General features: G+C 53.9%; 6 protein-coding genes across 14 annotated transcripts; 4 read left to right on the plus strand and 2 right to left on the minus strand.

Moving 5' to 3' along the window:
• Positions 1–1,238: 1,238 nt before the first annotated feature.
• On the plus strand, positions 1,239–7,176 carry CLIC1 (chloride intracellular channel 1). The gene is made up of 6 exons (XM_004598697.2): positions 1,239–1,498; positions 3,306–3,415; positions 3,595–3,720; positions 3,849–3,955; positions 4,656–4,837; positions 6,753–7,176. The coding sequence occupies exons 1-6, from the start codon at positions 1,460–1,462 to the stop codon at positions 6,912–6,914; spliced, it is 726 nt and encodes a 241-aa protein (XP_004598754.1). The 5' UTR covers positions 1,239–1,459; the 3' UTR covers positions 6,915–7,176.
• Positions 7,177–7,312: 136 nt separating this feature from the next.
• Positions 7,313–10,771, plus strand: DDAH2 (DDAH family member 2, ADMA-independent). 2 transcript variants are annotated; one of them, XM_004598698.2, is made up of 7 exons: positions 7,313–7,658; positions 8,483–8,839; positions 8,960–9,059; positions 9,171–9,244; positions 9,394–9,513; positions 9,941–10,090; positions 10,235–10,770. In XM_004598698.2, the coding sequence occupies exons 2-7, from the start codon at positions 8,543–8,545 to the stop codon at positions 10,349–10,351; spliced, it is 858 nt and encodes a 285-aa protein (XP_004598755.1). In that variant the 5' UTR covers positions 7,313–7,658; positions 8,483–8,542; the 3' UTR covers positions 10,352–10,770. The 2 variants fall into 2 exon arrangements, with proteins under 2 accessions (XP_004598755.1, XP_058521383.1); XM_058665400.1 differs by lacking the exon at positions 7,313–7,658 and adding an exon at positions 7,904–8,358 and having other exon boundaries at positions 10,235–10,771.
• Positions 10,772–12,140: 1,369 nt separating this feature from the next.
• Positions 12,141–14,739, minus strand: MPIG6B (megakaryocyte and platelet inhibitory receptor G6b). Of its 6 annotated transcripts, XM_058665409.1 has the most exons (7): positions 14,612–14,739; positions 14,104–14,146; positions 13,561–13,908; positions 13,350–13,440; positions 12,998–13,038; positions 12,770–12,861; positions 12,141–12,642 (listed from the first exon to the last, which is right to left on the minus strand). In XM_058665409.1, the coding sequence occupies exons 1-7, from the start codon at positions 14,612–14,614 to the stop codon at positions 12,538–12,540; spliced, it is 723 nt and encodes a 240-aa protein (XP_058521392.1). In that variant the 5' UTR covers positions 14,615–14,739; the 3' UTR covers positions 12,141–12,537. The 6 variants fall into 6 exon arrangements, with proteins under 6 accessions (XP_058521392.1, XP_004598758.1, XP_058521389.1 ...); XM_004598701.2 differs by lacking the exon at positions 14,612–14,739 and having other exon boundaries at positions 14,104–14,418; XM_058665406.1 differs by lacking the exon at positions 14,612–14,739 and having other exon boundaries at positions 12,770–12,880; positions 14,104–14,418.
• A 16-nt stretch (positions 14,740–14,755) lies between these two features.
• On the plus strand, positions 14,756–18,073 carry LY6G6C (lymphocyte antigen 6 family member G6C). Of its 3 annotated transcripts, none has more exons than XM_058665423.1 (5): positions 14,756–15,140; positions 15,413–15,529; positions 16,820–16,930; positions 17,392–17,645; positions 17,936–18,073. In XM_058665423.1, the coding sequence occupies exons 1-4, from the start codon at positions 14,891–14,893 to the stop codon at positions 17,604–17,606; spliced, it is 693 nt and encodes a 230-aa protein (XP_058521406.1). In that variant the 5' UTR covers positions 14,756–14,890; the 3' UTR covers positions 17,607–17,645; positions 17,936–18,073. The 3 variants fall into 3 exon arrangements, with proteins under 3 accessions (XP_058521406.1, XP_012786276.1, XP_012786275.2); XM_012930822.3 differs by having other exon boundaries at positions 14,965–15,140; positions 15,397–15,529; XM_012930821.2 differs by lacking the exon at positions 14,756–15,140 and having other exon boundaries at positions 15,216–15,529.
• Positions 18,074–18,746: 673 nt separating this feature from the next.
• On the minus strand, positions 18,747–21,319 carry LY6G6D (lymphocyte antigen 6 family member G6D). Its single transcript, XM_058669849.1, has 3 exons — positions 21,265–21,319; positions 21,000–21,155; positions 18,747–19,087 (listed from the first exon to the last, which is right to left on the minus strand). The coding sequence occupies exons 1-3, from the start codon at positions 21,317–21,319 to the stop codon at positions 18,861–18,863; spliced, it is 438 nt and encodes a 145-aa protein (XP_058525832.1). The 3' UTR covers positions 18,747–18,860.
• A 1,395-nt stretch (positions 21,320–22,714) lies between these two features.
• LOC131480509 (lymphocyte antigen 6G6e-like) lies at positions 22,715–23,988 on the plus strand. Its single transcript, XM_058665459.1, has 3 exons — positions 22,715–22,814; positions 23,357–23,482; positions 23,567–23,988. Exons 1-3 carry the CDS (start codon positions 22,763–22,765, stop codon positions 23,788–23,790), a joined length of 402 nt encoding a protein of 133 aa, XP_058521442.1. The 5' UTR covers positions 22,715–22,762; the 3' UTR covers positions 23,791–23,988.
• The last annotated feature ends 273 nt before the right edge of the window (positions 23,989–24,261 follow it).

The raw sequence follows: 24,261 nt of genomic DNA on the forward strand, positions 1-24,261 counted from the left end.
TGGCCACTGCCCATGTCCAGCAGGAGAAGACCCTAGGTCTCCCCTCTCTCAGCAGGAGGAAGGGGAGCCTCTGTGCAGATTTTGAGGGGGCCATGGAGGAAATTCACACACATACGGTCATGGACTGACTCATCCTACATCCTTTTAGCATGTTGGGACTCCAGGGAGCAAACACCAAGCATGCTTCCAGCCTCTCTGTGGCAAGATAAGCTCTCCCCTAGGGAGCAGAAAACCCACAGAAGAGGAAGCCTGAGGGGGAACCACTAGGCAGGCTTTTAGCACAGCCACACCGCACCCCACCCCACTCCTCCCCCAAAGTCTTCCTCTCTACATATTTCAACCCCCTTTTGGCTTCAGCGTCCTTGCATTTTCCTAGATGGTATTTTGTCTGGCAGCATGCGGTGAAGAGACAGAAGAAAAACTCAGAATGAGGCTGGATTAAACGTTGTTTGGGGGATGCATTCTGGAAGCTTCTTTTTCAGCATCGTTTGCTAGGGTCTCCAAAGTTAAGGATACTGGAGAGGGTGGGTGCTACTCTTCCTCTATAATTCTCAGGATTCCAGTCATCTTATTCTGTCTGATCTTTATCCCATGATAAGACCAAATACCACTGCACCCCGGGGAGAGTACAGCTCTGTTCTAGATAACCCCATCACTTCACCTCTTCTCCAAGTCAGTGAGCGTGAGCTGAACAGAAGGACGCCCTGGATGGGGAACACCAAAACCAGCCAGGCCTTCCCTGTCCCCTAGCACAAGCCCTCCTGTCTCCCTGTCCATCCTCTGCACACTACTCTTCACTTTTCCTTACTCCCAGTCCCAGCTGCTGTTCTATTGCCAAGTTCTCTCAGATCACAGTCCTACAGCCCAGACTCTGTACTGGAGCCTGGAAGGAATACAGAATTAATGACCACCTTTCTGTTCTCAGAGTCTGACCCTGGTTCTTCAAGGGCATTCTCTAGCAGTGGGTGTCAGGTTTCTCCCAAAAGGGTAAACGGAGTTGTACTTTGGTTAATGAAGCGGGAAACTGAGGAAAAGGAAAAAAAAATCCCATGTGTGTTCAGCAGAGGACGGAGAAAAGGAGTTCCCAGGTCCACACCTCCTGTCTCTCTTCCCATTTCTGATCTTTCTGAGGGCCTCCCCTCAGGACGGACTCCCTAGGTCTTTCAGTCCCGCCCCTCTTCTGTTCCTCCCCAGGTCCAGGGCGGGGCTGGCCGGTGAGTCAGCCGCTCCCTGATCCAGCCCGAGAGGACAGAGCTGGGGAAGCTGGGTGTGGAGTGTACCGGGCAGGTGGGGAGGCCGTGTCTGAAGGGAGAAGATTTGATCGGGTTCGTGCTGTGCTGAAGGGACAGCTCGTGGTCCGGAGAAGAGAATCCCCAACCAACCGTGAGACCCGCCTTCCCTGACCCCGGCCCCTCCCAGTTCCCCCAGCGACTGCGGCTTCCTGCTACCCGTCGCAACCATGGCTGAAGAACAACCGCAGGTCGAACTGTTCGTGAAGGTAAGAACCTTCCCTCCCTTGGCCCCAGCCAAACTCCTGAAAGCCAACTTTCGGCTTAACCCAAATCCAACCCAGACTCTCCTCTTCCCTCCCTCGCCTCTACCCCCAATCCCACGTGCAATCTTTTGGGGGTTGGGAGAGGGAGGAGATGCGGAAGGGGGAGACCATTAACTTGTGAACAACTAATGGGAATGGTAGGATCAACTGTGAAAAGTTTGTAAAAGTGTAAGTTCCCAGCAACCTAGAGGAAGCAAGGGTAAAGGCAGAGTTCCCAGGAGTGAGACAAGTGGGTGGGGAGGGCAGGGGCGGGCTGATGGAGGGCAGAGAGAGGAAGAGGCAGCGAGAGCCCAAGGGAATGGCAGAGGCAATTGTTGGTAAGGGGTCCACAAGCAGGGTGGCCTGGGAGTGGGCAGACATACACGGGGAGAAATTGGTGTGGTACAAGGAGAGAGGAGGATAGGAACAGAGTTCAAGACGTGAGACTAGAAAGTGAGGGGCGAAACAGAACAGCTGCAGGACCAGAGCAGGAGAGGGGGAAGGGAGGCAGTGGCCAGTGCTGAGCTGAGCAGTAGCTGCCCAAGGTTAGACAGAGAGACCCAGAGGAGGAGGAGACCTAAGTGAAGGCATTCAGAATATGGGCGTTGTCCAAGATTCGCCCCAGCTCTGTCTTCTCTGTGGGTTCAGATGAAGAGAGGTGGTCCCATGGCAACTGGGTGGTCCCCCTGAGCAGGCCGTAGCCCTGCTGCATATCAGCCCTGCTCCCCCCACACCTCCTGTGCTGAGTTCTTTCCGGTTTTTGGTCAGTTGGTCCTTACAGCTGTCTCTTTGCTGTCTGTGTCTCCCCCTTGGCACACCCTCCACTTTCCGGCCTCCTTTCCACTTTCTCCCTTGTGTTTGTGTTTGGCTCATCTTTGTATGTTCCCACCTGCTTCTCCCTCTGCTTTATGCTTGAGTCTCTGTGGCAGCCATGCCCCCTGCCTGGGCCTGGTGAAGGCAGTGGGAGCCTGGGTCCACCCCCTTAGGTGTGGTTCCCACCTCACTCTCCCACTGGCCTCCGGGGCTGTTTTTGCTTCTGTGGGTAAGGCTGTATGCAAAGATTCAGACTCAGAGCCCTGTGTGAAGAGGATTATCTTATCCAGAGCCTGAGAACTTGGCACCGGGGGACCCTGGCACTGGGGCTGGTAGCTGGGGACCCAAGGGGTGGCCTTAGCTTCTCAGGCCTCAGCTGCACAGGGCCCTGCCCCCACTTCCTTGTCCGGAAGGAAGCTGCTGAGGCCGGAGACACAGAGATGAATCACCCTCAGCCAAGGGGGAGGTGTCCCTTGGGGGATGAGATCACCACTTGCCATTTACAAGACATCCCCTCTGTGCCCAGCCTGCCGCTCGCATCTCAGGACTCCTTAGTCCCCACCCAACCACCAGTAACAGCAAGGATAGAGAGGAGTGAGCTAGAATGGCTTCTGATCTCACCCCGCCTCTCCTATACTAGAATCCAGGAACCCAGAGCCTGGCCCCACACCCTTGCCTCTCTCTAGGGTCCAGATCCTCTAGGTTCCCCAAGCCCTGTCCCGCTGCCTACCTTTACCTGTCCTAAATCTCCAGAAGCCTGCCTCTGCCTTTGCTCTTGTGCTAGGTTTGACCCAGGCTCAAAGGAGGAGAACTAGTTCTAAGGGTCGCTCTTGTTGTAGAGACTGTGTGTCACGAGTCCACAGCAAACAGCTGTTGTGGAGGATGGGAGGTGCGGAAAGTGGCCTGGGGTGAGGTGAGGTGCACCAGGCCTTACATTGGAAGGGGGTTCGCTTTTCAGGCTGGCAGTGATGGGGCCAAGATTGGAAACTGCCCCTTCTCCCAGCGACTGTTCATGGTACTATGGCTCAAGGGAGTCACTTTCAACGTCACCACTGTTGACACCAAGAGGTGAGTCCAGTTCTCTAAATACATGTGATACACTCCTCACCCACCTAAATCCTTCCTTCTTAACTGAAACCCCATGTCTGCCGTCCGGAGTCCCCCTCTCTTCCTGTGTCCCTCTGTACTCCCTTTCTGGTTCTCCCTGACCCCCGTGTTCCTGTCCTAATGCTTGCTCCCTTCTCCAGACGGACTGAGACAGTGCAGAAACTGTGCCCGGGCGGGCAGCTCCCATTCCTCCTGTACGGCACTGAAGTCCACACAGATACCAACAAGATCGAGGAATTTCTGGAGGCGGTACTGTGCCCTCCCAGGTAAAGGGGCACTGGGAAAGAGGAGAGGAGGAGTTGGCAGGTGGAGAAACAGGTGCAAGAAATGGAAAACAGGTAGCTGAGGCTCCTCCCAGAATGCTATCTGATGAGGCTTTTCCCGTTGGCTTTAGGTACCCAAAGCTCGCAGCTCTGAACCCTGAGTCCAACACCGCTGGGGTAGACATATTTGCCAAATTCTCTGCTTACATCAAGAATTCGAACCCCGCACTCAATGACAGTGAGTCTTGTGGGTCGGAAGCTGCATCCTAGAGAAGGCTCAGGGATTGGGAGGCAGCAGGGGTGCCTGGGAGTTCAGATGTTGAGGAAACGGAGCAGATATTGGCCCACCTCTCCCAGTGCCCCTAGATTTCCCTGCATTCTCATTGGTTGTGACTTTTAAACCTCTTCCAGTTTTTTCACTCCCTGAGGGGACGTTAACTGGTAGGATAGGGTTGTGGTTAAGAACAAGGACCTTAAGATCCAGACTATTTGATGTGAAACCACTTCTAAAAGTTCATGGAAGAATGGACTTAACAGTTTATCTTGGTGCAAAACATGGATTGAAGTCCATGGGTAGTTTCTTCATCGAATATGTTTTCCACAAACTTTGTGAAGGATCCTCTGTAGAAAGTCCAATAGCCATGTGACTTTGAGAAATTCCCCGAATCCCTCTGTAAATTCATTCCTGGATGTGTAAAATGAGGTAATACTACCTGTCCCCTGGGTTGATATGAGACTGGGGGAGAGTTTTATTGCTAACATGCTTAGGATAAAAATAAAACCAAATTCTTAGAACAACACATAGAAAATGACATTAGTGTTTGATATTTATTTTGGACCAACCTCTCCATTAATATCCACCCTTCTTCCCCCATGGGCCTTCTTGGGCCATGTTGGACTTCTCTTGACTATGCTAACCAATTCCATCTCTTACACAGATCTGGAGAAGGGGCTCCTGAAAGCCTTGAAGATTTTAGACAATTACTTGACTTCTCCCCTCCCTGAAGAAGTGGATGAGACCAGTGCGGAAGACGAGGGCATCTCTCAGAGGAAGTTTCTGGATGGCAACGAGCTCACCCTGGCCGACTGTAACCTGTTGCCAAAGCTGCACATAGTACAGGTAGGTGGGGGGTGCTCGTGTCGGCAGAGGATGGCTGATGGAAAGGCCCTTTCACAAACTTCCATGTGAGCTTCCTGTGCCCAACACTCCCAAGGCAGCTGACTGCTGCTTGCAGTGGTTTCTGTAGATTGCTACCAGTAGCAGACCCCAGCCCAGAGAGAAGTACATCCTGTGATGCAAGCCACGGATACAGATGGGCTGAAACACATCCCAGGATTATTTTAAAGAATGCTCTTCCAGGCACTGTGTCTGCCAAATCCCCAGCTCAGACAGAGCTGCCTTTGCCCAAAGCCAAAGCTTTAACTCTGTAGCTTCTGCCTCCACTTCCTCCTTTGGGGACAACACCTGCTCATTTGCCACATCATAGCTTGAAGCTGTAGTTTAGTTGGTGAAATGTGGTCCATTGTCAGGCTGCTACGCAGTGGTGTAAAGAACATCTGTTATCTAGGCATTGAGACAGGCATGTGTGGTGGTTGGGCCTCTCTATCTAAGGGCTGAAATCTAACACAAGATAATGAAACCTTTACACTAAAGTTAATACATGACTAAAAGTCAAATGAAAGATAAAAGACAAAAGTCATTGTGAAAACTGAATTATCTGGTATGTGAGTGACATTAAGAATCAAGAGGAGAAAAGTAGCATCAGATAGGGTGGTCTGAAAAGGGGCTATCGGTGGTTAGGATTTCAGTACTGGAGGAGATTTTTTTTTAAAAGATTTATTTATTTTTATTATAAAGTCAGATATACAGAGAGGAGGAGAAACAGGAAGATCTTCTGTCCAATGATTCGCTCCCCAAGTGAGTGCAACAGCTGATGCTGTGCCGATCAAGAGCCAGGAACTTCCTCCAGGTCTTCCACACAGGGTTGCAGGGTCCCAAAGCATTGGGCCGTTCTCGCCTGCTTTCCCAGGCCACAAACGGAACTGGATGGGAAGTGGAGCTCCGGGATTAGAACCAGCGCCCATGTAGGATCCCAGCATGTTCAAGGCAAGGATTTTAGCTGCTAGGCCATGCCGCCGGGCCCAGTACCAGAGGAGATATTACAATAAAACAATGGAAGTTGAAAAGGCTGATTGGAGATGATTCATATGGAAGATAAAATCTGGTGATAGGAAGAGAAGCCAGAGATGATGGAGATTCTTGAATACCTGGGCAAGAAGACCAGACTTTTTCACGCAGACCTTGGGAGAAGGGAAGGAGCAACAGCATGGTAGAAAATATGACTTTCTTAACACTTCTGGGGCCAGCACTGTGGCATAGCTGATAAAGCTGAAATATGTGGTGCCACCATCCCATGTGGGTGCCAGTTTGAATCCCAGTTACTCCACTTCCAATCCAACTCTTTGCTAATGCACCTGGGGAAGCAATAGAAAATAGCCAAAGTGCTTGGGCCCTCCACCTACATGGAAGACCTAGAAGCTCCTGGCTTCTGACTGGCCCAGCTCTGACTGCTGCGGCCATATGGGGAGTGAATCAACACAGAGATCTCTCTCTCTTTAACTCTCTCAAATACATTAAATCTTTTTTTAAAAAAAAGATTTATTTATTTTTATTGAAAAGGCAAATATACAGAGAGGAGGAGAGACAGAGAGGAAGATCTTCCGTCTGATGGTTCATTCCCCAAGTGGCCAGAGCCGCTGGAGCTGAGCCAATCCAAAGCCAGGAGCCTCTTCTAGGTCTCCCACATGGGTGCAGGGTCCCAAAGTTTTGGGCCATCCTCCACTGCTTTCCCAGGCCACAAGCCGGGAGCTGGATGAGAAGTGGAGCTGCTGGGACTAGAACCGGTGCTCATATGGGATTCTTGCACATCCGCTATGCTATCATGCCGGGCCCAAATACATTAAATCTTTAAAAACAAAACAACAACAACAAAAAAAACCAGACTAACATTTGGTCTCTCTCCTCCTGTTTCCAGGTGGTGTGTAAGAAATACCGGGGATTCACCATCCCAGAGGCATTTCGTGGAGTTCACCGGTACTTGAGAAACGCCTATGCTCGAGAAGAATTCGCGTCCACCTGTCCAGATGATGAAGAGATTGAGTTGGCCTATGAACAAGTGGCCAAAGCCCTCAAATAAGGCCCTGCTGGGGCTCCCCAACCCACCTCAGTCTTCTCCTCAGAGGCCCGGGGGGGTTTCCACATTGCTACCCAATGGACATGTTTCAGAACAGCACAGGAACCTGGAGCACTTATGTGGGGGCCGAGGTGGGGAGGGCACCGAGGTGGGGAGGGCAGTGAACAGAAATGAAGGGGGGCCTGGGTGAGATTTTTATTGTGGCTGGGGCGGGTTGGACAATGTATTTCAGTAATAAAATACAGAATGAAAATGTAGCGTTTTTGCACAAAAGGGGGTTTTTGGGTGATCTTGAGTTGAGGGCACAGGTCAGGAATTAAGAGGGTGGGAGGTGTGTGTGGTGGGACTGCCGTTTTTACTGCCCGTCCACCCATAGCGCTGCTCTGTGGTCCATGCCGCATTTGCAGCCCCGCCGATAGGGCCGGCCGGAGCTGGGTGGGCCTGAGCCGGTGCACACCCGGGCGGCGCCGACTTCCAGGGAAGGGGGGCACCGTCCGGGTGGAAGGGGCGCGGCCCGGGGAGGCTCCGCCCCGTCCCGCCTAGACAATGCCCCGGAGCCGCCAGACCGCCGCGCCCCCGCCCCATCGTGGCACCGTCGCTCGCCTACCCAGGGACCCCTCCAAACGCCAGAGCACCCAGGCCTTGTGGCTTCGAGACTAGGAGCCCCCTTCTTCACCAACTCCGTCCTCTGGGGGTGGGGCCTCAGCCAAGATCACAGCGCGGCAGCACTAGAGGTGGCCGCTGGAGGTGAGTCTGGGAGAGAGAATGTCCCCTAGAACCGTCAGGGGGCTGGAGTTTGGGGGATGCCAGGCCCGTGTTAGCAACCGACCAAGAGTGCAGGGAGGGGAGCGGCATTTGGGCGCAGAGCGGGGCGGTTGGACTTGGGGCAAGATGGTCAGGGGGCCTGTCCTGGAGCCAGGAGTGGCTCGCGCGCCCCGGAACCACGCCCCGCTTCCCCGCCTCTCCGATTTCGTGTGAGACCTCTCCCAGTCCTCCGGGACTCGGGCTGGTTTGTACTGGGTCGCGCTAGGGGCAGCGTGACCCGCCCGGGTGGAGAGAGGATGCTTAACTCCTTAGGCTCCTCCTCTCCTGCTCCTCTCTCCCGTCCTCCTTCGGACATTCACGGCTCCGTTCTCCCAGGTCCGGGCTCTCTCTGCCCATCTTTCTCCTCCTGGCCGAAACCCCTGCGGATCCGTCCGGGCAGGATTTGGGGTCCCACCAGCCTTGAGCAGCTGAGGGTTAAGGGGGCGGGGCCGGTGCATTTTTGGGGAGTGAGCGCATCCTAGCGGTTGCCAAGAGGGGAGTCCGGCGGGGACCTCGGGAAGCCCCCCGGGCTGGGGCAACAGGTGTTCCGGAGATTAAGGATCCGGTCTTGTTCCTCGGACCCTTCTTAAAGAAGTCGATCCACCCAGGAAGTAGGGTGGAGAGGGGTCGACGAGAGAATAAGGTCTGGAGGGGGTGGGGCGGATGGGAGTGGCGCTCGGAGCTGGCACACGGGCGCTCTTAGACACCCCGCGACCCCCTTCGTTTAAAACCTTTTTTTCTGTCTTTCTGCCTCTTCTCCCAAACAGGTCAAGTAGAAAGTGAAAACAGAAATCTGCACGACCAGAAGGCGTGTCTGTGTGGATGGGATGGGGACGCCAGGGGAGGGGCTGGGCCGCTGCTCCCATGCCCTGATCCGGGGGGTCCCAGAGAGCCTGGCATCAGGAGACAGTGCCGGGGCCGGCCTTCCAGCCCTGGACCTGGCCAAAGCTCAAAGAGAGCACGGGGTGCTGGGTGGTAAACTGAGGCAGCGACTGGGGCTGCAGCTGCTGGAACTGCCTCCAGAGGAGTCACTGCCTCTAGGACCACTGCTTGGTGACACAGCCGTGATCCAAGGGGACACAGCCCTAATCACGCGGCCCTGGAGCCCAGCCAGGAGGCCAGAGGTGAGTGCCAGGGCACTGGGTGTGGTGGGGGAGGATGGGAGGAGCTGGGGAATGGGGGGCGGCTTGGGGAAGAATTGGAAGGTGGGGTTGTCTTCACCTGGCACTCTCTCCCGCCTTAAGGTGGATGGGGTCCGCAAAGCCCTCCAGGACCTAGGGCTCCGAATTGTGGAGATGGGGGATGAAAATGCCACCCTGGATGGTACCGACGTTCTCTTCACCGGTGAGGCAGCCCTGGGTCTTGGCAGAGGGAAGCAAACCTAGGGAAACGGGATCGCCTTGGGCCCTGTTTCCAGCACATTCCCTCAAGTCAACATGACTTCTCCGGGCGCAGGCCGGGAGTTTTTTGTAGGCCTGTCCAAGTGGACCAATCACCGAGGAGCTGAAATAGTAGCAGATACCTTTCGGGTGAGGAGAGGGACCTGGCATGGGAGGAAAGGAGGAGCATGGGGTGCGGGTGGGCGTCAGAGAAGCCTGAGAGTCTGCTGAGAAGGGGGCATCCCAGGACAGGCTTCCTCGCTTGCGACCCCTGAATACCTCCCTCTTGTCAACCCTAGGACTTTGCAGTCTCCACCGTACCCGTCTCGGGCTCCTCCCATCTGCGCGGCCTCTGTGGCATGGGAGGCCCCCGCACCGTGGTGGCCGGCAGCAGCGACGCAGCACAGAAGGCAGTCCGGGTGAGGAGAGACATGGGGAGGCTTAAGGACTCAGTTCCAACCCCTGCTGTCATACAGCCGGCCAGCAAATATGAAAGAAGTCACAAGTAAACAGGAAATTATAAGATTGAGACCAAGTGTTAGGAAACCCCAGAACAAGGACGATGAACCTGCCCTTCCTGGGCTTCAGGAAGAATCCCCAAGGCTGTATGTTGAAGGATGGATGAGACAGACGTGTAGGGGCTGGTGGAGGGGAGAAGAAGGTTGCAGGTGCATCACAGGCTGAAGCAGGATTAGCACAGCGTGTGACACACAGTGAGAGCTATGTGCTTGCTGTCCTTCTTGCCCACATGGGACTCCATGGGCAGCTGTTGCTGCTGACCGTGGGGCTGGCCAACTCCGCTGGGGAGACCTCTGAAACTGGAACACTTCCTCTTTCCCCTCTCAGGCAATGGCAGCGCTGACAGATCACCCGTACGCCTCGCTGACCCTTCCAGATGACGCGGCCGCTGACTGTCTCTTTCTACGACCTGGGATGCCAGGCACACCTCCTTTTCTCTTGCACCGTGGAGGTGGGGACCTTCCCAACAGCCAGGAGGTGAGGAAAAGCAAGAGCTGCACCACCACCATAGGCCAGGCTTTCCTAGTGGGACAAGGGGCCTGGGAGGGATGCTCTGAGGTGGCTACCGGGGGGCCTGATGCTGGCCCCAGCTCTTCCTTCCCACCTCTCTCCCCGCTACAGGCACTGCAGAAGCTCTCTGATGTTACCCTGGTACCTGTGTCATGCTCAGAACTGGAGAAGGCTGGGGCTGGGCTCAGCTCCCTCTGCCTGGTGCTCAGCACACGCCCCCACAGCTGAGGGCCCGGCCTTGGGGTAGAGCAGCCGGGAGGAAGTTAGATAGAGTAGTGAGTAGGTGGGAGAAATCCAAGATGGGGGGTAGGGCCTAGTGTGGGGGAAAGGATGGGGCCACTGGGTGAGTCCTCTCGCTCTCAGAATCAATAAACTAGAATTGGCCTTTTAGACTGGGCTGTGGCTGGTGTCTTACTGGGGGGCAAAGGGCAAGAAGAAAACCTGAGGCTGGGGTCAGTGGCAGGAAGGGAAGCCTCCTTCATTCACAAAGCCCGTACTGGGTACTGACTGACTCATGGCCCCACCCTGTCACAGGTGCTGGGCGCCAGATGGACAAGATAGAATTCCTGTTGTAGAGAGCACATCCAGGGCAGGAAGATGTAAACGGGCGGGTCACTGGCTGAATTTATCTCCATGTTAGATGATTCAGAGATTGGTCGATTACCTGTCTCTCTTTTATGGAGAAGAAGAAATGATATCTCCAAGAACATTTGTTTTCCTTTACTCATTTACTGAGGCTCGACGGTGATGACAGAGGGGCAGGGGCCAGTCCCCTCAGGTCAGGGGACTCACGCACACGAAACGCCTTACACAGCGAGGTGCGGGTTAAGATGGAACAAGTCACAAAAAGCTGCTTCTCTGAAAGGAGTTCAAAGTGTACACCGTGGGTAAGGGGGGGCAGGGACAGGGCTCCAGAAAAATAACAGGAACTAAATCCTGAGGATAAACAGGAGTTCCCTAGGCAGGTGGTGGGGAGAAGGGACAGAGTCTGCAAGACAAAGGCTCTACAGCGAGCACATTCTGGGGCTAGGGAGAGCCTAGGGTTGGCATGTCATTTGCACATGGAGTGACAGAGATAAGCCTGGAGAGTGGACAAAGTGCCACAGCACCTGTACACCTTGGCCCAAGGCCCAGGCGCGTGGCCCCAGAGACAGTTGCTGCAGTTCTAAACTAAGGGTTGTCAGAGTCGGTCAGTGCCTGGGGAGGATCTCTCTAGGACAACTGGATAAGGTGGGCTGTGGGCAGCCCAGGAAGGAAGTGAGAGGACATTCAGATAGCTGTGCTAGACATACAAGAGTGTACACATGACGGTGACATGAAGATAGAAAGGTGTCACTTGATGGCTCATTGTGTGGGAGTAAGACAGGAAGCAAGAAGTACATGACTCTGGTTTCTGGCTTGGGCAACTGGGATGATCAAGACAATACCAAGGAGGGTGAGGTGATGACAAAGAGTTGAATTGGACATGCTCTGCCAAATGCTAGGACCGGAGCTAGGTTCAAGAAAGTTGGGAAATCCCACCTCTGAGGTCTGAGCTGGAGTGAGTTCTTGGTGTCGGTAAGAGGGGAGGTGCGGAGTGTGCATTACAGTACCAGGAAGAGGAGTCCAGAAAGAGGACACCAGCCGTGAAGAAAAACAATTTAAAGAAGGAGGTCATCAAAGGCCAAGCCAGAATGTTGAGAAATATCTCCAGGGGCCAGTGCAGTATAACTAGTGGGCTAATCCTCCACCTGCAGTGCTGGCATCCTAGATGGGAACCTAGTTTGTGTCCCAGCAACTTCACTTCCCATCCAGCTCCCTGCATATGGCTTGGGAAAGCAGCAGAGGATGGACCAAAGCCTGGGACCCTGCACCTACTTGGGAAACCCTGAAGAAACTCCTGAAATTCCAGCTTCGGATCAACTGAGCTCTGACTGTTGCAGTCCTTTGAGGATTGGATCAGAGGATGGAAGATCTCTGTCTCTCCTCTCTGTAAAAATCTGCTTTTCAAATAAAAATAAATACATCTTTAAAAAATCTCCACTAGGACATCATTGGCAACCTCACGGAAATCAGAGGAACAATTTCAGAAGCTAGGAAATGAGGATAAAGCGAAAAAGGAGAAAAAGGAAAAGTTGGGTGTATGGCTCTGGCTCAAAAAGCTTGATTGTGGGGGAAGAAAAAAGCACTTGATTGGGAAGAATTACGGCACCTACCAGGGGATGCTCATGTCGTAAGATGGGGAGACAGGGCTTGATGAGATTCAGAGAGGTCGCTGGTGATGAAGACATGGATGCTATAGCAGAGATGGGAGTAGGTGAAGGAGCCACATTGAAGGCAAAGACAGTCTGGACCTCAGTTCTCCTAACTAAGGGAGGGGCCAAGGAGAGGAGGAGGGGTATGGAGAGCTGGGGGCTCCCAGCGTGGAAGTCTCTTCAAACTACAACAGCATAGACGGTGGAGGCATCACCAGGGCCCACGGTGGACAGCCGGCGGGGCCTCCTGAGCACAGTAGGATCCAATTCCGCATACAGCAGGCTCTGCAGAAGGTGTGAGAGGAAGGCAGGGTGGTCTCAGTAGGCCCAGGCCCTTGGAATCCCATTCTCTTTCCTGGCCCACTTTTCTTAAGGATTCTGTCCAGTCCCCTTCCCATCACCAGTCCCTTACCGGTTCCTGGTCCAGGTCCCCTGACCTGTTGGGTGGTTCCTTCTCTTCCTCCTCCTTTACTGGACTCTGGGGTTCCACTTTCGCGAGTGGAGCTATGTGGAGGGGACAGAACTAAAGGATGAGCAGTAAATAACCAACTTGTCTGTTCCACAGCTAGTGTTCACGTTGGAAATTGGAGGGTGGGGAATGTGCAGGTGGGAGAAGAAAATGGGGTGGAGTTATTCTCACCAAAACTGGGGAGTGGTCGAGGCGGGTGCGGGGGTGAGCGCCTGCAAGGGATGTACACAAGTCTCTAAGAGTCGCCAGTCTGGTTGCCCTGGTTCTCCCCGGCCCCCCCCAGGCAGCGCCAATGACAGCCCAGGTGCTTGCAGGCTCTGACAGGCGAAATGACTTGGGCTCCGCCCCACACAGGGACCCGCCCACGCTCGGATTCTTGCCCGGCTCTCAGGCACTGACCTGTCCTGCTCTTCTCCAAACCTGGCCCTTACGCTCCAGGGCCAGCTCTTAGCAAAGGTCTGGCCTTGCCCCACCCACCTCTAGCCACGCCCCCGTTAGGCTAAGCCCCGCCCCTCTTGCTCACCTGCGCTGCCACCAGGCCACGCCCAACGCTGCCAGCCCCAGCAGCAGCCCGGCGCCCAGCAACGGAATCAGCAGCTGGGGATACACGGACGCTGGTGAAACAGCGTCCAGGTCAGGGAGACGTGACAGACAACTAGCGCTCTTGCTCAGGAACTCCCCTCTCCCACCCACTGCTCAAGTCCCAGGCCCTCCCGGGTGTGACTTCCACCAACCATGGGTGGGCTCCTGGGCCCTGCAGTTGGCTCTGTCCCCCAGCACGTGAAGCACCGTGTGGCTCTCGTCCTCGTTGCGGCCCTTGCAGAAAAAGGTGCCCGAGTCCCCCGTGCTCAAAAGCAGCTCCAGCCGCCGGATACCAGGGTCCAGGGCTCGTAGGCGACCTGCAAATGGCTGGAGCGGAGGCACCGTGGGAGTTCCGCTCGTCGAGGCCCACAGAATCTTGCGGCGTCCTTTGGACAGGCCCTTGCAGGCGGGGAAGCTGGGTGCCCAGGCCCAGCGGACGGGATGTGAAACTCCCGTGCAGGAGAGATTCACCCTCTCACCAGGGCGCCCTTGCAAAGAAGCTAGAGGCGGCCAGGGAGCGGTTGTTAGGGAAGTCTGCAGAGGAACCACCCACAGCCTCCTTTCTTTCCTCTATTTGCCCTCCTTCCATTCTGGGTTTTCCCAACACACCCAACTCACCACGCCCCATCCCGCACCTCCTCTTTCCCCCACCCCACAAATTCTTTCCTCCGGGGCTTCTCCAGAGGCTTGCTTACCCCCGGGGTCCCCCTGGGCCCTGGAGAGCAGCAGAACCAGCAGCTGCAAAACCAAGGCCATGGCTGGGTTGTGGTGGGAGCAGGCAGCCAGTGAATCAGCAGGAGCAGGGGGGAGGGGAGACACCGGAGGGAAGCCGGGTCGGAGGGACACAGGACTGGGGACCCAGATAAGAGCTAGAACTGAGCCACCAGCCACCGCGATCCCAGTAGGAATCCTCACAGGCTAGCCAGCCCACCACCAAAATTTACACAACAATGGAGACTCCTTAACTTCTTCAGCTTAGAGGCTCCCGGGAATACCGGGGATTTGGGGACTTGGCAAATCCTGACCACCAGTTACCTAAGCTAAGCTGAGTGGTGTAGGCAAGTCCCTTAGCCTGCCTGGTTCTGTTTTCTAGACAATGGGTGAAAAGCATCTGTTGTATAGGATCTAAAATAAAATTAACAGGTGAAATGCCCCCACACAGTGGCTAATACCCAGGAACCCTAATTAAGTGCTTGCCATTACCATTACTACTTCTGTTCTTATTTTAGCTTCCACCTCACCGTCTGTGCCCACGCTGTACCCGCCTGAGCACCCTGCCCAAGTCAGCAGGCTTTGACAGGGGAGGTGCTACTGAGCCGTGTCTAAGCCAGGGCCCTCCCTGGACTGTGGCCAACAAGGCCCTGCCATGCCCAAGTGGAGTCAAGGTCCCTGAGAACCTCCAGCCAGCCAGGGGCAGCTCCTCCTCATTAGCACACAAGCTGCCTGGCCTGGGATGTGGCTGCAGCCCCCACACTGGCTGCTATGATGTCACAGCAGCCCTCTATGAAGTCACAAACCTTCCACCCCCTGGCCAAGCAGGGAGGGGGGAAGACCCGGGGGGACAGAACTGATCTCCATCGGGAGACCCTGTCCTCGATTTCTACCATCATGCCCCCTACCCATGCCCTCCAGGGACCAAGTCTGGCCGCCAACTTGGCCACATCTAATTATCCGCTGGCCAGGAAGCAGCAGAAGCCGGCACGATGGCCATTGAAAATCACAGGGACCTCTGGTGATGCTCCCTCCAAGGACTGGGCAGTCAGGAGTCTCAGGTGGGGGCCAGGAGGGGTTTGACCAGAAACCATGAGCCAGATCAGAGTGGGAAGCTGGAGGGACCTTCTCTCCCTCATCCCCCAACTCCGTCCCCAGGCCTGCTCAGCCCTCTCCACCCCTTGTCTTTTCCCCTGGTCAGCCATGTTTAAATGGGGAGGGAGGTGCTACCAGAAGCTGGGAAGGGAGGGGCCTTCAAGAATATAAATTCCCAAAAGGCCACTCAACTCTCAGAGCCGGATCCCCGAAAATCTGTTCTGCTACTTGCTGCATCTGCCACCACTCACAAGACTCTCGCCATGAAAGGCCTGCTGCTGCTCATCCTATCTGCTCTGTTCTGCTGGGTTGCAGGTAAGTACCTAGGGGCCCCAAAGACCTGGTTCACCAAGTCAGGCCCTTGATATCTTGCTCTACCCATGGCCCTCTGCTACCCACCACTCAAGTCCTTGGGCACCTCCAGCCCCACCTGGCCCAATTTTTTTTTCTGTGCCTCCAGGAACAGGCTTCCCTGTGACAATGCACCTCATTCCCCTTTCCCAGGGACTCCGGTCTTCATCTGTCACACTCCTCTTCAGCCCTAGGAGAAATTCATTCTTCTTGCCTATAAAAGGTTCCAGAGACGCATACTCTTATTTGCAAGCTCTGATGCCCAGGCAGCCCATTTCAAGTCACAGTTCTCCAGGACATAGCTTGCCTGCATTCTCCCATCATCTGCCCACTCTCACCTGCACTCCTTTGGGGCCCAACCTGCCCCCTAACTACACCACCACAGGACTTCAGTTCTCAGCAGCGGTCCCTCTGCTCCTCCCTGAGTTACATACCTCTCCTCATCAAGGGAGGCAAGCTTTACTGGACGGCTCCAGTGTCCTCTTCAAGCCTCCCAAAGAACCAGGGAGTTCCCAAGCCTTCTAGGAAGGGAGCACCAGGACCACTCACCCCAAAGTGACGTTGGTGTCACTGAGCAAGCTCCTCCACCTTGGGCCGACCCCTCCTTCACCAAGCCTTCAGTGCCTCAACCTTGAACTTTAGCTGAAGCCGGAACACTGGGGCACTGCCTTCAGCACTCATCCTCTCCGCTGGGCTGAGCTGCTAAGACAGAATCTGGGGAGCTGTCTCCCAGATATTACTATCTGATGAAGAGCTGGAATGGGAGGATTCCATTCAGATCTGGTTCCTCTTCCCACACTCTTGGCAGCCCCAAGAGGTGAAGAACAACCTTCTAACAGTGATCACAGGTGGCCAAATCTCAAGTTCTAAGCCATTTCTGCGAGTGTTGTAAATCTCTACAGTTTTTGTTTGAACTATGTCTTCCTATTTCCAATCTCCATCTTCTTACCCATTCCTTCTCTACGCTGTCCTTACATTCCATCTTTACCCAGCTCGTGTTTTTGTTGGTAGCTGTGTCTCTCTTGACTCATCCCCAAGTGGGGTGGAGTGAGGGAAGGTATTTCAGGGTGTTGGCCTTTCATAAAGCAACAACTCCACCCTCACTTGCCGCCCACTTTGCACTTTCACAGCATCACTCACCTGCCTTGTCCCTGTCAGGCCAAGCAACACAGAGCACCCACTTGATTTGCTCTCCTCTGGAGAGCCCCAGCCCCTCAGACACCCATCACCCCAGTCTAACTTTTGTCTCCCCAGCTGATATTCGCTGCCACTCCTGCTACAAGGTCCCCGTTCTGGGCTGTGTAGATCGACAGTCCTGTCGCCTGGAGCCAGGACACCAATGTCTGACAACAAATGTGTACCTTGGTAACGGACCCCTTCTTGAGTTTGGGGAGAGGGCAGGTGGAGATGCCTTGTCAGGCTTGAGGCCCAGCTGGGGCTTACATGGAGATGGAGCAAAAAATCATAGTGATAATGCCGTGGGGCCTAAGATGATTATGTGCCAGGCACTAATCTTTGTCTCGGCGTGCGTTATTTCAATTAGTCTTCATGACATTCCTATGATGTGAGTGCTATTATTATAATGAGAAAACAGCCGCAGCAGGAGCTGGTAACAACCCCAAAGGCTTGCAGTCAGCAGGTGATAGAACCAGGATGTGGGGGAGGGATAAGGACATGAGGGAGGAAGATCAGGCTGACAGGAGATAAGGAATGGGGAGATAGGGCCAGTTAGGAAGGAAGCAAGCCTGGGTGGGTGCACAGGGTGGAGAGAGGACCCAGGCGGGTGCACCATTCCAGCTGACCTCCCTGCGCACTCTTGTCCCTAGGTAAGATGTGGGTTTTCTCTAACCTGCGCTGTGGTACACCGGAAGAGCCCTGTCGTGAGGCCATCAACCAAACCAACAACAAACTGGGCCTGATCTACAACACCACCTGCTGTAGCAAGGACAACTGTAACAGCTTTGCCCCGCGCCACACTCCGACCCTGACCTTTGTTCTCCTCACCTCCTTGGCGGGTCTTGGCCTCTGGCTGCTGCACTAGACTCTCTCCATGGCTGTGCCTCTACCTACAGGCCTTAGCGTAAGCCTCTTGCCCTGTGTCTCTGAATCCCTCAGCTTCCTAGTCCTGCTTCTCCCTAGCTCCCTTCGCCCTGAAAAGTATCTACCAGTCCTTTCCCATTTCGTTATTACACAGAGCCCCAGAGTGGTCACCTGATCCACCTGCCATTCTGCTTGCCCAGAGTCCCTTCCCATTTCCCTCTGGACCACTCTAGATCCTCCATTGGCCCCTAGAAGGGCTCCCCGTCTTGCCTCCTGCCCTGGGGAGAGATTGTGATCGGGTCTGACATGGGGCTTCTGTCCTGTTCCCAGTGACAGATCCCGGATCCCAGGAAAGACCTGATGACCTCACGGTAGAGAGTGGATTCTCCAAATGCTGGCTCCCATTCAGACTCCATCTCCACACTCACCATTTTCCATTTTGAGTAATAAATGTCTGTGTCTAATCAACTGTGTATTTCGTGTCTTTTGACTCATGTGTTAGCCCCTCTCCAGGAACCTAACACTCTCAAGGCCCCGCCCTTATTCAAGAATCCTTCACGAAGTTTCTCTGGGAGGCTGGGCTGGGGCATATGGTGGAACAGGTTTTTCAAGCCTTAATATTCCCTTACAGCCAGTGTCTGAGGATGGCACACAGGTCTCAGTGTTCAGAAAAACAACCCTTATCCTAAATGTAGGACACGCCCCTAATGGATTGCCAAGAAGGAGGTACAGCCTCACCCAAGGACTCTCCAGAAAGGGTGGGAGAGGTGTCTGGGCAGGGGGCCTCAGGTAGGATCCTCAAGCCTCACCTGGACTGGTTACTAAAGTTTCTGCCAAGCACCTCTCCTATCACAGTCCTCACATTGCCTTCCACAATTCAAAATACTCCTCTGTCAGAAACAGCAAAGAGGGAAGCAACTCAGACAGCCAAAGTATGGAGACAGCCCAGAGACCAATCCTCTCAGCCACCCTCACTGCTAAGGAAGATTCCCCTAGGGTGAGGTTTCAGGAGCCAAAGAGGGCAAATTCTTTACTGTGCCTAAGGTCTGCACCACTGTGAGATGCTCAGAAACCCCCACACTAGAAGTGGAATGCCCCCATAGCACTCCTCCAGTCCTCCCACCAACCAAAGATAGAATACTCCAGAGTGGTCAACAGATTTTAATGGCTCACAGAGAGGTCCATGTCTTCTGAGATGTTGGATTCTCCCTCACTCGCCTGCTTCCTTGACTCTCTTCCCTACACTCCGCTTCCACTACCAGCTCCACAGTCCTGGCAAAAGCCAGGCAAGGATGGTGACGGCTGCCACAACCCAGTTACACATGGGAGCCACAGCACTTGCCACAGGCCCATTGCATTGGTTCCCGAAGCAGCAGTCCTTGCGAATTTTGTAGATCGTGCCTCCCACGCACACTGTTTCCATTGAATTGGAACGATGGGTAGCCACACAGTCTGGATGCTGATGACTCAAGGTCCCTGAGGCTGCAAGACAGAGATTGAGACAGGGATGTAGGGCTCCCTGCTTCTGGACTTAAATCCTGGGGCAGAGCAGATGTGATTTCAAAAAACCCAAAGGGATTATTTTCCCCTTCACCAGATTCCTTCCTGAGGCCAAAGGATCAAAGTTAACTCCTCGGCTTTGTGAAGCCCTGATGCGAGATGCTGAGAAGGACATCCCTTGGGTGGTGTCCCTGCCTGCAAAGCAGAATTTCAGTCTCCTCATGAGGAAACACTGGGTGTATCCAAATCAAGGACCTTCTATAAAAATAACCTACCACAAAAATACTTTTTGGGGCTGGTGCAGTAGCCTAGTGGCTAAAGTCCTTGCCTTGCATGCCTGGGATCCCATATGAGCACCAGTTCCTATCCCGGCTGCTCCACTTCCCTTCCAGCTCCCTGCTTGTGGCCTGGGAAGGCAGTAGAGGATGGTCATCAGCCTCAGGACCCTGCACCCACGTGGACGATCCAGAAGAAGCTCCTGGCTTTGGATCACCGTTGCAGCCACTTGGGGAGTGAACCAGCAAATGAAAGATCTTCTCTATAAATCTGGCTTTCCAATAAAAATAAATCTTTTTAAAAAGATACATTCTAAAGAACATATAAGAGTTGGCACCATGGCAGGCTAAGCCTCTACATGGTGGTGCTGAAATCCCATAGTAGTGCTGGTTCATATGGTTCATGTCCCGGCTGCTCCACTTCCCATACAGCTTCCTGCTTGTGGACTGGGAAAGCAGGTGATGCCGTCAGCCTTGGGATCCTGCCCCCATATGGGATATCTGGAAGAAGCTCCTGACTCCTCCTGGCTTTGGACTGGCTCAACTCCAGCCATTGCAGACAACTAGGGAGTGAACCAGAGGATGGTAGATCTCTCTGTCTCTCCTTCTCTCTGTAATTCTGTCTTTCCAATAAAAATTTTAAAAGATGGCCCAGCATGATAGCCTAGCAGCTAAAGTCTTTGTCTTGAACACGCTCCAGGATCCCATATGGGCGCCAGTTCTGGTCCCAGCGGCCCTGCTTCCCATCCCATCCAGCTCCCTGCTTGTGCTCTGGGAAAGCAGTCAAGGATGGCCCAAAGCCTTGGGACCCTGCAATAGCGTGGGAGACCCAGAAGAAGCTCTGGGCTCCTGGCTTCGGATCGGCTCAGTTCCAGGCGTTGTGGCCACTTGGGGAGTAAATCAACAGACAGAAAATCTTCCTCTCTGTCTCTCCTGCTCTCTGTATACCTGCATTTCCAATAAAATAAATAAGTAAATAAATAAATAGAAGAAAAAGGAACATGAAATAACCTATCACGGCTTTTCAAAAGTGTCAAGAAAGACAAATAACACTGAGAACCTACAGAGATTGGAGTAGATGAAGAAGACGTAAGAACTAAATGCTAAGGTGGTGGGCCAGGAAAAGGGCAACGAGAGGAACAACAGCTGAATTGTAGATTAGCTAGTAGTATTGTATCAACATCACTTTTCTACTTGGGTTATTACATGGCTGCTAAAGAGGCAACCTTAGAGGATTCTGAGTGATGGAAATGCAGGAATTCTACTATTTCTGTCATCTTCTGTCGATCTACAATTATTTCAATATTAAAACAAACAAACAAAAAAAATCAACCAAAGTGCCTGCACTTCTTGATCCTTAGTCTATAACTGAAAGTTGAGTTTTGGCCTGGGTTTCCTCACATGTGCGTGAACAGGCCTGAGAGATGGAAGGGAGTGAGGTAGAAGCGCCAGGACTGTGGGCTGTGGAGGGAGGGGCTCCAGGCCAGGAGCCAGAAGGAGTACAAACTGCCCTGCTCCAGCAGCGATGCCATCTGCCCAGAGCCAGACTGAGCCTGGAAGGTTCTGGAAACCAGACGTGGGGTGGGGGCTGGGGTAAAACAGAGAAACTGAGGACTCACGGTTCCCGGAGATCTTGGTTTGTCCCAGTCCTGGTTGGAGATTGCTACAGCGCTCACCCTCACCACAGGCTGTGATCTCTTTGCAGGAGCTGCTGGGGCCACTGGGGCCGCTGGGACCACTGGGACCGCCACAGTTCTCACACCTCATGCAAGTTCCTGGCAGGAAAGAAGAGGCGTTGGACATGAGCCCTGGTGGGGTGGAGAGAGTTGGCCAGCAGAGTGGGGGCGCCAGTGTGTGTGAGATGGGCCTTGGCCACCACCTTACCTAGGGCTGCCCCCAGCAGGGTGCCAAGCAGGATCCCAAGCAAGTGGGGGCTCATGGTGTCTGTCTGTGCCCGCCCCCCTCCCGGGCCCTGCTCTGTCAGCCTTATATCCCTCAGCCTTTGGCTTTATGGAGCTATTAAAAGGGCAGGAAGGAGTCTCCCCTCTCCCCCGCAGGCACCAGAGGTCCCAAAGGGGACAGGGAGTGGCCCCACCCGGGATGCTCTCAGCAATCTCTGGACTACACCTGATGGCCCGCAAGTCCTTCTGCAGGTCCTTGGGGGGGTCTTCCTTTTCCACTACATATCTGTGTGAGATCAGATTTTCTTCTTATGCTTCAAACAAAGTGACACAGCCCAACACACTGAATTCAGAAACAGTTACAAGCACCCAGCCATCTTTTAGGGTGTTTGACACTAAATACATTTGCAGAAATGTGAAGCTATGCCACTCCTCTCACGGTGCTGGAGGAAACAAGGATACCTTTTTATAAAACTGTGTTCTCTTACCGTGGGATAGATTTATTACTTTTATTTTTTAAGTGAACTGGTAACTATCCTTTCAAAATGTCCAGACTAATATGATAGGATATGATATAATATATTCATATAATGAATATTGATACAATCCATGTAAAGAAAAGCGTCAGTAGCTTCGAGGAGCGTAGAGATCCTGAAATCAAAGCTTTTGCACACTGCCGAGTACCTCTGTCTGTATGGTACCCTGTATGCCTGCCTCCTAGATTTGCTATTTTGGGGGCTTCCCAGCTCTAATACCCCAGATGCAGCTCTCCTCCTCCCAATCTCTGAAAAGCCTCTCCTCCAAGGTTTCAGAGTCCCCCTCCTCTTCAGCGGAAGTGCATCCTTTTCTCCAAACCCACCCGTGATTAATCCTTTCCTCCAAGGTAGTAATGCTGAGAGATAATTATGGAGTAGGAATGTTGAGGCTTAGGGGGGTAAGGGAGGGGAGGTTAGGGATCAAAGGGATGAGAAGCTGGGTGGGGTCAGCCTTCCCCAGCTGGGTTGTGTGTGTGGAAGAGAGGGCATCGCTGCTTGCACACTCCTAGCACCACACCATGTGGGTCAGGGCTGTTTAGGGAGGTGACCTGCAGAGACACGAAGCCAGAGAAGAAAAACAAAGACAGAGGATTGAGGATGAGCTGAAGCAGAGAACAGCTTGAGATAGTTGGGAGGGGGGAGAAGAGCTGGAGGGAAGGTGACAGACAGCTGGGAAGCGGCAGACGGAGCTAAAGTCGCCTAGACACTGAGAGAAGACCCTGGAGGCAAGGGCAAGTTCAAGTTGGAAGGTGGCAGGGCGTTTTGTGAAGGGTGAGGCACTGGGCCCTTGCTGCCGGGGCTGCTGAAGCTGCTCTCAGTTCCGCCCCCCTCTCCCAGATGCACTCCCTAGGTGTGTTTGTTTATGGGCGCCTCCCTGGCACACTCAGATGAGGGATCTCGGGGTGCAGTTCGTATTCTCCCAGACTCCGGAGCCCTGAGCCAGCCATGCGCCCCTCCAGCACCTTCTTCTGCTTGCTGTGCATCTCTGGGGCCCTGGGTAAGGGTGGGCCTGGGATCCTCAGGGGTTGGGAGGTTGCGGCAGGAGGGAAGGCAGCTGGAAGAGGCTGGGAAAAAAGAGCTGGGGCGGGAGGAGGGGCACTCTGGGAAGAGCCTCGGGGCAGTCTGCAGAGGAAGAGGAACAATGCCCTTTGAATGGCATTGTAGATCCACGGTGTCTTCCTCTTTGTGCATGTCTCTCCATTCCTGGCCCCTGGTCAGTGTCTTCCTGTCTGTCTCCGAGCCATCTACTTAACTTTCTCACTTCCTCCTGCCTGTCACTCTGCACCAGCCTCTCCTGGCTTCTGTTTGTGTTGGGTCTCTAATCTCCGAGAACCCCTGGCCTCTGCCCTGGTTTCTTTGCATTGTCTCTCCTCCCTTCTCCCCGTCTCTTTTTCTCTTCCTGTCTGCCCTTCTCTCTGTTCCACGGGTTCCCTCTCTCCTTTTGTGTCGCTCCTCTTTGTTTATCCCTCTTTAGGATCTAGGCTTTACCCTTAGGTTTGCCTCTCTCGCATTCACCTTGAACTCTGCTTTGGCCAACAGGTCTCACCATTACCCCTGGCCAAAGCCGGCTCCGCTGTTACACCTGCAGCTTTGCCAAGCCCTGCTACCCTGTTGCTGTGCAGTGTTCGGAGGGGGAAGCTTGTGGCACCAGCACTGGCACCTCAGGTAGGACTCTGGGTCAGTGGCCCTTCTCCCTGCCTGCCCACCTCCCCCAACTACCCCTTCTCAAGTTCCTCTTCTGTCCCACAGACCAGAATGAGATCATCCAGCGCAAGGGCTGCCTCCCAAAGGCCCAGTGCCTTCTGCTGGGCCAGACCACCTACTGGTCACACTCCTACACTATGCGGCACGAGTGCTGTGAGCAGGACCTGTGCAACACGGCCACCAAGCCACAGGGGCTCCCCTGCCTTCTCCTCATCACCTTTCTCCTGCTAGCAGCCAACATTGCCTGGGGTGGCCCCTTCCTCCGCTAGCCCTTAGTGGAACTACAACCCTTAATCAGGACTCCTTGAGCATCCCCCAGGGCCCTGGAAATACCTGCACAGACACTGCCGAGACCTGTGCAAGAACCTGACTTTGCATGAACCCTTTCCAACACCTGATTCCTAAATTCCAGTTCCCCCAGGAACCTGCTCAGAACCCAGGCTCATAAAGAACACTTGTTCTATATAGTCTGTGTGTGGCTTGTGTGGCTTTTTTTTTTTTCCAATTCATTCATTTGTTTGGCAGAGTAACAGAGAAGGACAGATGCAAACAGAGAATGCTTCAGTCTGCTGCTTCACTCCCCAAATGCTCACAACAGCTAGGTCAGGCGCCAGGCAGAAGCCAAAAGCCTGGAACTCCATCTGGGTCTCCAGCTGGGTGGCAAGGTGGCCGAGTATTTGGACCATCTTCTTCTGATGTCCAGGTGCATTAGCAGAAAGCTGGATCTGGACCGGCACTTT

This window comes from Ochotona princeps, chromosome 1 (genome assembly GCF_030435755.1).
Source record: "Ochotona princeps isolate mOchPri1 chromosome 1, mOchPri1.hap1, whole genome shotgun sequence".
NCBI classification, from domain to species: domain Eukaryota; kingdom Metazoa; phylum Chordata; class Mammalia; order Lagomorpha; family Ochotonidae; genus Ochotona; species Ochotona princeps.

Bases quoted from the DNA above. Each gene is read 5' to 3' on its own strand.
- LY6G6D (XM_058669849.1), bottom strand. From the start codon at position 21,319: ATGAGCCCCCACTTGCTTGGGATCCTGCTTGGCACCCTGCTGGGGGCA. The intron at 21,156-21,264 runs GTAAGGTGGTGG...CTTTCCTGCCAG, and splicing joins CCTGCTGGGGGCAGCCCTAG to GAACTTGCATGAGGTGTGAG. The intron at 19,088-20,999 runs GTGAGTCCTCAG...TCTGTCTTGCAG, and splicing joins AACCAAGATCTCCGGGAACC to CCTCAGGGACCTTGAGTCAT.
- CLIC1 (XM_004598697.2), top strand. From the start codon at position 1,460: ATGGCTGAAGAACAACCGCAGGTCGAACTGTTCGTGAAG. The intron at 1,499-3,305 runs GTAAGAACCTTC...TTCGCTTTTCAG, and splicing joins AGGTCGAACTGTTCGTGAAG to GCTGGCAGTGATGGGGCCAA. The intron at 4,838-6,752 runs GTAGGTGGGGGG...TCCTGTTTCCAG, and splicing joins CAAAGCTGCACATAGTACAG to GTGGTGTGTAAGAAATACCG.
- LY6G6C (XM_058665423.1), top strand. From the start codon at position 14,891: ATGATGTCACAGCAGCCCTCTATGAAGTCACAAACCTTCCACCCCCTG. The intron at 15,530-16,819 runs GTAAGTACCTAG...TTGTCTCCCCAG, and splicing joins TCTGTTCTGCTGGGTTGCAG to CTGATATTCGCTGCCACTCC. The intron at 16,931-17,391 runs GTAACGGACCCC...TCTTGTCCCTAG, and splicing joins GACAACAAATGTGTACCTTG to GTAAGATGTGGGTTTTCTCT.
- DDAH2 (XM_004598698.2), top strand. From the start codon at position 8,543: ATGGGGACGCCAGGGGAGGGGCTGGGCCGCTGCTCCCATGCCCTGATC. The intron at 8,840-8,959 runs GTGAGTGCCAGG...TCCCGCCTTAAG, and splicing joins GCCCAGCCAGGAGGCCAGAG to GTGGATGGGGTCCGCAAAGC. The intron at 10,091-10,234 runs GTGAGGAAAAGC...TCCCCGCTACAG, and splicing joins ACCTTCCCAACAGCCAGGAG to GCACTGCAGAAGCTCTCTGA.
- LOC131480509 (XM_058665459.1), top strand. From the start codon at position 22,763: ATGCGCCCCTCCAGCACCTTCTTCTGCTTGCTGTGCATCTCTGGGGCC. The intron at 22,815-23,356 runs GTAAGGGTGGGC...TTTGGCCAACAG, and splicing joins GTGCATCTCTGGGGCCCTGG to GTCTCACCATTACCCCTGGC. The intron at 23,483-23,566 runs GTAGGACTCTGG...TCTGTCCCACAG, and splicing joins CACCAGCACTGGCACCTCAG to ACCAGAATGAGATCATCCAG.
- MPIG6B (XM_004598701.2), bottom strand. From the start codon at position 14,164: ATGGCCTTGGTTTTGCAGCTGCTGGTTCTGCTGCTCTCCAGGGCCCAG. The intron at 13,909-14,103 runs GTAAGCAAGCCT...GGCCGCCTCTAG, and splicing joins GGCCCAGGGGGACCCCGGGG to CTTCTTTGCAAGGGCGCCCT. The intron at 13,441-13,560 runs GTTGGTGGAAGT...CTGTTTCACCAG, and splicing joins GGCCCAGGAGCCCACCCATG to CGTCCGTGTATCCCCAGCTG.